Below are 12,715 nucleotides of genomic sequence, written 5' to 3'. Positions count from 1 at the left end.
TGCCACCCATCCTACTAAACATAGCACAGCTATCATCATTGCGGGAGTGGTGGGCTGCAAAGGTTAAATTTAGACCACCTAACCACTTGACTCCTTCCACTTGGCGGGGTCTGTTCCTTTCGAAAAAATTTATACACTAAAATATTAACTACATTTCTTCTCTATTGTTAACATACAAGTTATACAATATTCAAAGTCACTCACTTGCATGTCACATTTTGCATCTCCGGAGATAGCAACACTTTTCAGTAAGAAACCTAAACAAAATGTGACAAAAGTTGATTAGGATTTAAGATCAAGAAAGCAATAGATATACTGTTCAAAATTATTGTTTTTAAAATAATAAACTACAACAGTGAACTATTAATAAATTAAAAAAAAGGCTCAGAAATGTGTTGTTAGTTCTGATAAAAGCTAGTATCATTTGTTTGTAGATGCTAATTGGTTTGGTATTTGTAGTTAGTTCTATGTCATTCCAAACCTGTAAGATCTTCGGAACACAAATTAAGATGTTTTTAATGAAATCCAATAGCTTTCTGACTCTGCATAGACAGTAACAAATGTTATACAAAGGTCTTACGGGTTTGGAACATCATGAGGTTGAGTAATTATTGAAACAACTTAAATTTTGGGGTGAACTATCCCTTTAAGCAAAAACTAAAACTCTGAATAATATATATATATAGCTACAGTATAGCCAACACATCTCTGTATGTACTGTATATATTTCCATATATCTTTTATTTGTTCATGCACCACTGATAAACATCTGAAAATGGTCACGAGTGGTATGACTGAGCAGGGACAGAGAGACTACTACACATTATTGCCCATTGCTCAACACAGCATGACCAAATACTCATGCTGTCAGAGTGGAACAAAGGTGAAAAAATGTGTTTTGCAATAATAATCCAAAGCAACGAACAGACGAGACACACACATTTACTGTAAATACAGAACAATACCAGAACAAAACGGATCCAAAGAGATTTCCTTTTAAGGTATTGTGTAATTACTTTTAATTAGTCTTATTGATTTCTTGTGAATAATTACATATACAAGTAATCCGTTTTTTTTTTTTTTTTTTTTTTTTTACAAAAGTTAAGAAGTCTTGAGGTCTTTCATTATATGTTCAACTCTGCAAAAGCTGTTAGCTTTACAATAGATTTTAAATTTTTAATATACAAAGATATTATATATTTTGTTTCCTGTTCTTTGTGTATTTAGATAAGTATGTATTTGACAGTGCTACAGTACATGTGTCCCTCTTAAGCAATCCCTATTGCTTGTATAGTAGTACAATATATTTTAGCTGTTATTGTTGATGCTACTTATTTACTTATGTTATGTTATGTTAATGCACTATTTCCTGTATTTTTGAAGGTTACTGGAACTTTATAGTCGATTCCAATGGAACATGCCAAGAAATCCCTTAATGTGTTTGCAACCTCCCTTTCAAAGTAACTGTGTTTGTATTATAATTGCCTCTTTATATACCAATTGTTATTCTATTAATCTAATATTAGATTAAGCTTCCTTCCTTATATCTGTGTAAAACTGGGGACCGGGATTTCAAGCAAACCATTTTGTACCTCTGTGTGTGTGTGTGTTTAATGTGAACAGATGCATATCAGCCTGCGGTTCTATGACACAGCAGCTCTTGCCAAGTTGGCCTCAGCACTCCAGACCCTTCCGGGTCATTAACTCTGACCGCTCCATTAAGAAAGGCATCATGGCCAATGACCTGAGAAACCTACAGAGCAAGGTGAAGACAAGAATTAAAAGGATCGAAGAAACATTAAAAAAACCAACTCAAGAAGTCCTTGTTTCTGCAAACTACCAATTATTAAGTACATTGAAACATTTGACCATTTGACACACTAATAAAAATAAAAAATCAAATCAAATGGTATGAGCTTGATATATGAAAGACAAATGAAGACACATACTGTTTTAACTATTACGGTGGAGTCAAATATCTAATTATGTTGAATTAAACTACACTGGATCACATAATGTTTCCATTTCTCACTTTGGTTCTTAGTAGTGGTTAAAATAAATGATTATGTGTGATAACTCAAAAGTTGGAGGAGCCAGCCTAAGAACAGAAGCACTTCTTGAAATTCCAATTGCTCTAAAGATCTTTGAATGCTTTTTCCCTTCTAGGTGATGGATATATTCCACATGCACTGCATCAGGTCTTTAGTGTTGGATGAAGATGGAACTGGAGTGGATACAGAGGACTTTTTTCAAACCTTAAAAGATAACACTGTCCTAATGGTTTTAGGGGAAGGACAGAAGTGGGCTCCACAGCAGGTCAGTGTTTTCATCTAGATCATCAGCATAGAGACATGTTTGATTAAATTTACTGTAATATAATGCATTTTCATGATTTTCTTTAACTGTTTTTATTTTATAAGCTTTCTTGTGCTCACACAATTGCTTTCAAATTATATGCTCTTTAGCATAGCTCCTACTTAGTGAAATTCTATATTTGGTTTATAGTGGTCTATAGTGGTTTATAGTAACATAATAAGACATTAGCCATTTTCACAATTCCATAATTGTTTTACTGACACACATCATGTCTAGTATTAAGACAAGGATTATGTTCCAATGTTATGAACATGCACTTTGATAGCACCTCCTGGTGGAACCCTTGAAATGCACAGACTGAGTTTAGATCTTGTGCAATAGACATCTGAGAGTCATGTCTATTCTCAGCTTATTGACCTATTTCTAATGAAAACAGCAATGTGTCAGCCAGTGATTTGAAGGAGAAGGAGGTGAAAGAGGTTTGAAGCATGTGATAAGTCTAGTCTAAGTCAGTTAGCCAGAGTTAAAAGACTTAATTATTTAAACTATGTTACATGATCTTAAACACATGGTTGATCGAAATGAATTTAGATGTCAACAGACGCATAAAGGACACTTCCTTTCTTTCTTTTCTTTTTTTTATCAGAAACACCTTCTGGGTCAGAAGAAAGTAGAAAGGGTAAGTGTAAAGAATGAAATGGACCTCCTTAAAGCATATCTGATGTCAAGTGTTTTTTATTGTCATGTCTTTCCTGCATTGAGAGGAAGGGGCGGGGGGGCACTATCTCTGGAAGTAAAGAACATACAGGCTGTTTTCAAAAGCCTGCAGTAGTTAGATTCATTGCTCTTTCCTGTATTCTAAGAAACCTTTTTAAAGGTCATGGTACCTTATAAGCGATAAATCTGGAACGCTCTGCATAGCAGCATCAGTCATGTGACCTTTGCATGTTCCTAGGCAACCATCCTATGCTCTTCAGGATTAGATTAATGCTTTTACATAAAATGTCAGGCAAGACATGGATAAAACCTTATATAGATTTTGTGAAACATCTTTGTGATTCTACACCAGCTCAAAAATGAAAATCAATACATTGCTACACAGAGTTTACACCCGAGGTTAACCGATGCCTTTAAACAGCGCCATTTTAACAATCCACAAAAATATAAATAAAAATAATAATAATAATGCAGTATAGGTACAGAATGTTGTTCGTTTGTATATATTGTTTATACTTATATTTATAAACAAAGCCCATCTCGAAGCCATCCCAGCAAAGAATACATTTGATGGTTCATTAGAATTTGATGAAAAATTAGGCATTTTAAGGAGACAGAATATTTGACACCTACATTTTGGAACAACCTTCACATAGTGCTTCTGAAGGCAACTCACTAGGTTTTGGAACAGATCGATATTATGTTCTTACAATACCAAAAAATATTTCTAATAATAATACTGGACCAACTTCCTTTACAATACTGGTTGCTTTTTTAAGGCACATTCATGCTAAAAAAATAAAATAAAATAAAAAATAAAAAATAAAAAAGGAACAAATCACAGACTAATGGTCATTATTCAGATTATCTGACACAAAACAAATACACATTTCGGCTGTCCATCTGCGATATATTTTTATTGTAACTAAAAACATTCTTAATCAAATGTAGTATCTACTCTGGCCTAATGATATTTAATATGAAACCTATTTCACAAATAAAAATAGAAATGTATTAACTTTTCTTCGCAACCAAAAGTTGCAAGTGCAGAATGTTGTGAGAAGGGTATTATTGACATAATTCTGTGTGTCACGCCTTTGTGTGTAATGTATGCATACGCTCTGCACGTGTGTGGCAGAGCCGAAGAGACGCTGTGCGAGATGTGGCTTATGAGCGTGCGTCAGGTGTGAGTGAGACAGCAAGACAAGACGGCAAATATTTGTTTTCTTCAACTTATTGCAATTAACTCTTTGAAACATCAATCAATCCTCTGCTATATGCGTCAAACTAAAACTTTGACCTTTTGCAACATTTTGATTTAAGTAACCTATTATTAAAATGATTCAGATATCGCATGTCCTAGCGATATGCATATTGCGATATTTCGATAATTTCGATATATCATGCAGGCATACTACAAAACTAAAAAAGGAAACTATCATACCAACATTTCACCATAAAAGTAATCAGAACAGGTATTTACACTTTTTATTGCATCATTTAATTCCTTCATATCTATCCTGCACATTACCTCCCTCTCCCCCCATATATCCTTCTTCCAAAATTTTGAGATTTTGACTGAAATGCTAAACACCACATTTATGGACATTTATGTAAATTCATGTTCTCTCTCTCTCTCTCTCTCTCTCTCTCTCTCTCTCTCTCTCTCTCTCTATCATTACTACACAGAAACATATAACCAAGAGAGATCCTGGATGTAGCTGGAAAAAAACAAGGAAAGACGTTGCCAAACTGACTTTTGATCTTTACAAAAATCACCCAAAGGATTTTATTGGCTGCCTAAATGTGCAGGCAACATTGTATGGCATGTACTCTGTGTCATATGATTTGCAGTGCTATAAAGCAAAAAGAATGCTAAGGTAAGTGTGTTTGTCCATGTGTGCCATTAGAAGTTCTAGACACAGAGAGAAAGAACTAATATGTAAGCCAACACAGGCCTTTAGATGAAGGTACCTTATCAAGTTTTCATTCATTCCTAGGTGTCAAGCAATGCTTTCATGCTTACCCTGCTTTAGGGATTACTTTTGAGATTAAGACATGGTTCACAATAATCACTTTTGATTGAGAAAAACAGATTTGGTAGAGACCATGCTTTGCATGCCACAATAAAGACTTATACATATTCACTCAGGTGATATACAAATACAGTCTTGTGTAAAGTACATGTATAAATAGTAGAGCCTTACCGATATGTTTTTTTTTTGGTGGCCGATACTGATACCAATATTAGGGAGTAAAAAATAGGCTGATACCAATATATCGGCCAATATTATTTGTGTATATTATAGTACAGTAAATGTCCAATTTTTGGACACTTTTCCAATTGTGAAAGGGCCTCTAGATGTACACCTGATATGTGTCCGAGGGGTTCTTCAAGCTGAAGGGATCCCCTGAATTTGGTGCGGATTTGCAGCGCCATTACGGAGATATGGCCGTTCAAAGTTAAATGGTTTTCCATAGACTTAAGCATTAATCCAGGTCGCCAGTAGCAAACAATGGAGCACTCTCTGCTGGACAAACAAAGTAATTACACCATTTCAACCATTAAACTGCATTATATGTTCTGTAAAAAAAAAATAATAATATTAATGGCATATTCACCGATACCGATATATCGGTAACAGGCTCATATCAGCCGATAATATCAGCAGAAGGATATATCGGTAGGGCTCTAATAAATAGTCAATAATAAATTATACAAAACAAAAGATTATAAATTATATTTATTTGCATTACTATATTATAGAACATAAACACAAAAGGCTTATGTCTCACTGATCTTCTTTTCTCTGCTAAAAGGGAAGCCCTAAAATGGACTCTCTTCACTATGCAGACTACTGGCCATGTTTTAGTAGGAACTTCGTGTTATATTCAGCATCTTATTGATGAGGATGAGAAAACGGAGGCACAACTGATATCGCCTGCATGCATCATCAAGCAGTTACAACATTAAACAATGGTGTTTCATGGCTAGGGCAAACTAACCAGAGTGCATTGCTTGTTGATTAAATGCTTCTTTAAATGTATATTTGTGATTCACACAAAATTGTAAACCCAAATCTTACATGTGAGCAGTTACACCACTCTTGAATTTTAAATTTCATGAACATATCTGGGGATTGTGGGAATGTTGGGGGGGGGGGGGTGGGGCAAGGTTAAATGTGGTTTGCCATAGCAAGGACAATCAGCTGTCCTTCCTATCGCCCTTAAGCATCTTACATGATGGATACTGAAGATTATCTGCAGTCCTCATGCAGTCAGAGTCAGTATAGGTCTCTGGTTTAGGGTTTTTAAAAATACTATCAACCCTTTCCAATAAACATCTGTAAAGCTTATTTTAATTTTACTAAATTATCTTTAAAATACATTATCCTGAAAAAGGGACAACTCTTTCTTTCCTTTTGATTACATATTACATATATGGACCACAAAACCGGTGGTCCATATATGATATTTGGCTGAGATACGACTGTTTGAAAATCTGGAATCGGAGGGTGCAAAAAAATCTAAATAGTCAAGTTCAAGTTCAAGTTCAAGTCTGCTTTATTGTCAATTTCCACATGTACAGTACATACATACAGAGAATCGAAATTGCGTTACTCTCAGACCCCGGTGCATACAGATTACATTAACATTAAAGCCTAAAAAAAAATGAGATTAAATATAAAATGTAGATACAACTATACAATAAGGGAATGATAAAAAAGACATATAATACAATTAAAAATAAAGTTAAAAATAAAGTTCAATAAAGCAGCGCAAGGTAAATTACAGATATAGTGCAAATCAATGAAGTGAACAACAGTGCAGTTAAAAGATTTTTTAGTGCAAAAAATCACTTATTAAGAATATCTTATTAAGTCTGATTAAAGTGACAAGTGACAAGTGACCAAGTGAAAGTGAAGTGACATTCAGCCAAGTATGGTGACCCATACTCAGAATAACCCATCCGAAATGCACACACACAGAGCAGTGAACACAAACACACACACTGTGAGCACACACCCGGAGCAGTGGGCAGCCATTTATGCTGCGGCGCCCGGGGAGCAGTTGGGGGTTCGATGCCTTGCTCAAGGGCACCTAAGTCGTGGTATTGAAGGTGGAGAGAGAGCTGTTCGTGCACTACCCCCACCCACAATTCCGTCCGGCCCGAGACTAGAACTCACAACCCTTCGATTGGGAGTCCAACCCTCTAACCATTAGGCCACGACTTCCCACAAAATGTTTGGTTGGAGTCGCAGGTCACAGAATGAGTTCTGCTTCGACGTCAGCCCGAGCCAAAGGACATGCGTTGGCCGGGAATCGAACCCGGGTCAACTGCTTGGAAGGCAGCTATGCTCACCACTATACCACCAACGCAGGCAGCTGAGCAGTTATTTAACTGACTGATGAGGTAGTGGAATGACATCAGTTTCATGCCGAATGAGGTAGTGAGCGGTGAGTGAGCAGACCAATGCTGCACAAGTGACTAGTGCATGCCATCATATAATTAGTGGGGGGGGGGGGGGTCATAGTTCAGTGGTGCCTGGGGAAGAAGAGGGGAGGGGGGCAGGTTTGGGAGGGAGTTCAGCTTCCTGATAGCCTGGTGGATGAAGCTGTCCTTCAGTCTGCTGGTCCTGGCCTGGAGACACCGCAGTCTCCTCTCTGATGGCAGCAGGCTGAAGAAGCTGTGTGACGGGTGGGTGGGATCACCTGTGATGCAGAGGGCTTTGCGGGTGAGACGTGTTCCATAAATGTCCTGGAGGGAGGGGAGAGAGACACATTGCAGAGTCTTTCGGCAGGACGTGTTGCAGGCGCCATACCACACAGTGATGCAGCTCGACAGAATGCTCTCGATGGTGCCTCTGTAGAAGGTGTACATGATGGGGGGTGGGGCTCTGGCTCTCCTCAGTTTGCGGAGGAAGTAGAGACGCTGTTGTGATTTCTTGGCCAGTGCTGCGGTGTTTTCAGTCCAGGAGGGGTCCTCTGTGATGTGCACACCCAGGAACTTGGTGCTGCTCACTCTCTACACAGTCGCACCATTGATGGTCAGAGGAACGTGCTGAATTTGTGCTCTCCTGAAGTCTACAACAATCTCCTTTGTCTTCTCCACGTTCAGAGAGAGATTGTTGTCACTGCACCACTTGGCCAGGCGGCTCACCTCACTCATCTTTGTTTTCATCTTTGTTGCTAATGAGACCCACCACAGTCGTGTCATCCGCAAACTTAATAAAGAGGTTGGAGCTGTGTGACGGTGTGCAGTCATGGGTCAGCAGAGTGAAGAGGAGGGGGCTCAGCACAAATCCTTGGGGGGCCTCAGTTTTCAGTGTGATGGTGCTGGATGTGTTGCTGCCGACCAATACTTCCTGAGGTCTTTCATTCAGAAAGTCCAACAGCCAGTTGCACAGCGAAGTGTTGAGCCCCAGCTGACTCAGCTTGTAGATGAGCTGCTGAGGGATGATTGTGTTGAATGCTGAACTGAAGTCTATGAACAGCATTCTGACATATGAGTCCTTTTTGTCCAGATGGGTGAGTGCTGAGTGGACGGCAGTGGAGATGGCATCATCGGTCGACCGGTTGGACCGATATGCAAACTGGAAGGGGTCCAGGGAGGGTGGGAGGTCAGACTTGATGTGGTGCATGACTAGCCGTTCAAAGCACTTCATGAGGATGGGGGTAAGTGCAACAGGATGGTAGTCATTGAAGCAGGATGAAGATGGCTTCTTCGGGACTGGGATGATGGTAGTAGTTTTAAAACATGTGGGAACAACAGCCTGACTCAGTGATATGTTAAAAATGTCTGTGAAGACATCAGTGAGTTCTGCTGCACAGACTTTCGGTACACGCCCCGGGATGTTGTCAGGACCCGGAGCTTTGCGGGCGAGATGCAGTAGTGGGGGTCGGTGATGGTGAAGGCCTCCGTAGCAGATCGAGATCCCGCAGCTGTTCCGCGTGTGCGGAGTTTAACTGTAAAAATGCGGTTCTGCCGACATCGAGCAGAAACTCACGACTGTATTTGTGCTTACAGACAGGTAGACGCGACGACAACGTACAAAAACACTGCGACTCACAAGACAAAAAACACGAAAACACCGTTCTGTCGGGACAGAGAGAAGCTGCTGCGTGTGGACGTGCCGCCATCTTGCACGTAGCTAGATGGCGGCGCGTCCTTTAAAAGTTCTCCTTGCAAGTCGCCTTTAAAGTTCTCCAAATTAAGTCCTTAGCAATGCCTGTCACTAAGCTAAAAATAAGTTTTGATATATTTACAGTAAGAAATTTAATAAATATCTTCATGGAACATATTTACTTAATATCCTAATGATTTTTGGCATAAAAGAAAAAAAAAAATTGTCAACAGAATAAAAGTTATTGTATGCTTTGAGGATTGTATTACCCCATTTTTCCACAAGAGGGAAATAAGGGATAACAGAGAGGATGGTGCCTGTACCATGGCACACAGTCGATCAGTCCATGTTCTTTGGTTGTGAATAGAAGGGGTACAGCAACGGCCAGAAGGGGAGCAAAATCTTGCCAGAAGGACAGGTAATAAATAAATAATTGTAATAATTATTTTAAAAAAAATAAATGGACAGTAAAGACTACAGCGAATAATCAGCCCGCATTGTGGCAAAGCCATACAGTTTTCGTTACCAGACAGAACCAGTGATGGCAAACACGGTACGTAACCCCAAACAAACTCTGTGACGTTACATGAAGACTTTAAAGACTTTAACATAAGTACATTTTGCTGGGAGCAACAGCCATTCAGGTGAAACATTTAAAATTTTAAGATAAGCAAAATCAATAAAATTCTTTCTGAAGAACAGTATTTTCTCATTTGGTTTATGTTTCTATTAGATTTTTAGGCACAAGTCAAGGCAAGGTCCTGTTTAATAAGCTCATGACAATCAAATGTTCCTTGATCTTTCAACATATAGTTCATTGTAGTTTAAGAACAAACTAACTTACAGAACTCAAAACTTCTCCCTCAATGCAAAAACATTACTTACTTAAACCAAGGTGCAATAGACTTGCTCTCTACTTCCTCACTCCTTCCACGTTGTGGAACACATCAGAATAGGACTGTTAACCACTTCAACACATTAAACGGCTACTGTCATACCTATTAGAGTCCAGCAAATTAAATAAGAAACACTAGGGGTACCCTTAAGGGTTGTTCCCACAGGACATGTTCTACTTTTATTTTTAATTGTAAACATATTGATGTCTTTGACCATTGGAATACACATTTTGCATTTTTAAGAAACTGTTTTAAACACCAACTCCATTCCACGGAACCAGTTTACCCTCAACACACAAAGAATGATAGCCCTGTATTGACCAGATCTAGATTAAAGACAAGGGCCTAAATTAGGCCAAAGATGACCCTGGTCTAAGCAAGGTCTAAATTTTTTGTATGTGTATTTCTTTTACTTGCCTTTTTTAATTTTATTTTTTATATAATGTTTTGGCAGTATTGTATGAAGACACAATCATGCCAATAAGGTACATTGAATTGAATTGCAACTCAATTCACAATTCACAAATCATCCACCTGAAGAAAAAAGCGAAAAAGCCTGCTCTCATTGAACATAGGTGGTGAAAGCGAGGCACAACCTAACACAGAGCTAGTTGTAACATACAGTACATGGGCTGTGTCCAAAATCGCCCCCTTACCCTTACATATGGCACTATTTGAGGGATCAACCATTTGCAGTGATGTGCCCGAAACCATAGTGGAGTGCATTATTGAGTGCACTCATTCAAACCCATAATGCAACCACAATAATGAGCGTACAACCGATTTATGCTCAGTAAAAGAGAATAATCACAATGTACCCATAATGCACTGTGAGGGACATGCAAAATGAATCACCCATCCATCCATGTTTACATGTTTACATAGAAAAGTAGTGTTACTGTATATAAAATATATAAAATTACACTTTCAGTTTTGATAGTACAGATAAGAGCAATACATCAATCGTATCTGTAAAGGATCTACTTTTTTGTATACAGACATAATAACAACAAAAATTTCTGCACAAAGGTGTGCTGTCTGCAGCCTGTCTGCGCTGATTTTCATTTACAAACACGTCATTAAAATTAACTGTAACTCAGTGAATTCTCAACGAAGAATATCTATATCTATATATATCTATAGAAGGCCTGACATGTCTACTTTTAAACTAAACAAGTGATGCCAAAAACAAATATTCTGTGATAAAGTAATCCATATGAAAACTACGCCATGTTCGTTTTTCACGTCTCCCTTCATTATATCTAATGTGACTCTGCCCCAGCGCTGAACGCTCTATTCAGATTCTGATGTTTCACTGAAGCGCGCGGCTTGAACACGCCCACACAGAAGAAAAAGCAGGGCAAATCACCTGAAAAGATATGTTTGTGTGCTCAAACACGAGTTGAACCCGGCACAAAAGCGAAGCTACTGTACACTCCTCGTCTCTATCAGTCCTCGACTATGGGATTATTTTTCCGCCAAATGTATTGCAGTCACAGATCGAAAAATAATAAGCATAAATAAAATATTTAAAAACATGTGTAAAATAATGATGCACAAAACCGAAAAACAAATGCAATTTTTTTTAAATAACAAAAAGCGCAGTCATGGATCGAAAAATAATAAGCGTAAATCAAAAATGTAAACGCATTTAAAATTATATTGCACAAAACTGAAACATGAATTCAATATTTTCCAAATCTCAAACAAAATCAGGTTTCCTGCTCATATGTTATTTTTTTGTGTGCTTGTGGTTTTTTCTCCTTTGCTTTTGTTTCCACGTTCTGCGCTTGCATTTCTAAAAGTTGCAGTTTGAGTTTCATGTAAATCAGGGGAGGCTTCAGCGTCACCATTGGCCACAAGTTCTAGATTGACAGCTGCGCCTCTAGCCAATCAGTTCAAGGGGGAGTTGACGTCACTCCAATGCAACTCGTGGCTGCTATGGCAGGTGTGTGTGTGTGAAATAGAGGGTGATGGTGACACAGGAGTGGATTTTCAAATCTCTCCCGTCCCCCTCCCGCAAAAAAAGATCCCTTACCGTCCCAATCCCATGAAAAAAAACTGGGGTAAAATCCCGTCCCGTCCCATTTCCATTGACTCACGATGTCTCCCTCTCCCATGTTGTATTTATTTATTTTTTTCTGCCAGAATCTGTCAGTTACAGTGAAAAATTACAACACAGATCACAGCATGCCCACTTTAGTTAATTTTTTTTTTTTTTGTTATTTTATTGAACTGAAAGCAGTCTTAAACAATGCACATTGTGCATTTCACACACGTTTTCTATTTTATTATTTTTCATTTGAGCATAGACATTGGTCTCTCAGAGTGGCACTCTATATAGATTTATTTTTCATACATGGAGTTTCTCGCTCAAGTTCACATTTTAAGAGCAAGTGAGAGCACAGGTGCCTCCATCTGTCCTGCTGTTCAGTGTCCACACACACTTCAATAGCGTACATTTCTGTAGGTCAACATTAGACTGAAAAGTTATTACTACATATTTTCGATGAAAAGCTATATTTGAGGACTATGAATGATAAGTGGGCTTTTGGATGTACTGCCCGATGTAGGCAATTGTATTACCACATAGACCAGCCTTTACCGATCTCTCCTTTATCAGCCACACCAGAGCAAACAGGAGGACAGCATAAAGACACA

At 38.4% G+C, this 12,715-nt stretch overlaps 1 protein-coding gene and 1 non-coding gene across 2 annotated transcripts; one reads left to right on the top strand and one right to left on the bottom strand.

The window, feature by feature from the left end:
- The first annotated feature begins 859 nt into the window (after positions 1-859).
- Positions 860-6,166, top strand: cidec (cell death inducing DFFA like effector c). Its single transcript, XM_026262739.1, has 7 exons — positions 860-1,001; positions 1,384-1,460; positions 1,624-1,765; positions 2,167-2,316; positions 2,963-2,995; positions 4,723-4,913; positions 5,854-6,166. The coding sequence occupies exons 2-7, from the start codon at positions 1,411-1,413 to the stop codon at positions 6,005-6,007; spliced, it is 720 nt and encodes a 239-aa protein (XP_026118524.1). The 5' UTR covers positions 860-1,001; positions 1,384-1,410; the 3' UTR covers positions 6,008-6,166.
- Positions 6,167-7,341: 1,175 nt separating this feature from the next.
- trnag-ucc (transfer RNA glycine (anticodon UCC)) lies at positions 7,342-7,413 on the bottom strand. Its single transcript has one exon. It is a non-coding gene; the product is annotated as a tRNA-Gly (tRNA).
- Between the last annotated feature and the right edge of the window lie 5,302 nt (positions 7,414-12,715).

The sequence above is a fragment of the Carassius auratus genome, chromosome 6, assembly GCF_003368295.1.
Source record: "Carassius auratus strain Wakin chromosome 6, ASM336829v1, whole genome shotgun sequence".
In the NCBI taxonomy this organism is placed as follows: Eukaryota; Metazoa; Chordata; class Actinopteri; order Cypriniformes; family Cyprinidae; genus Carassius; species Carassius auratus.
The sequence above is the reverse complement of the archived record's forward strand: the minus strand, read 5'-3'. Positions and strand labels throughout refer to the sequence as shown.

Bases quoted from the DNA above. Each gene is read 5' to 3' on its own strand.
- cidec (XM_026262739.1), top strand. From the start codon at position 1,411: ATGGAACATGCCAAGAAATCCCTTAATGTGTTTGCAACCTCCCTTTCA. The intron at 1,461-1,623 runs GTAACTGTGTTT...TAATGTGAACAG, and splicing joins TTTGCAACCTCCCTTTCAAA to ATGCATATCAGCCTGCGGTT. The intron at 1,766-2,166 runs GTGAAGACAAGA...TTTCCCTTCTAG, and splicing joins TGAGAAACCTACAGAGCAAG to GTGATGGATATATTCCACAT.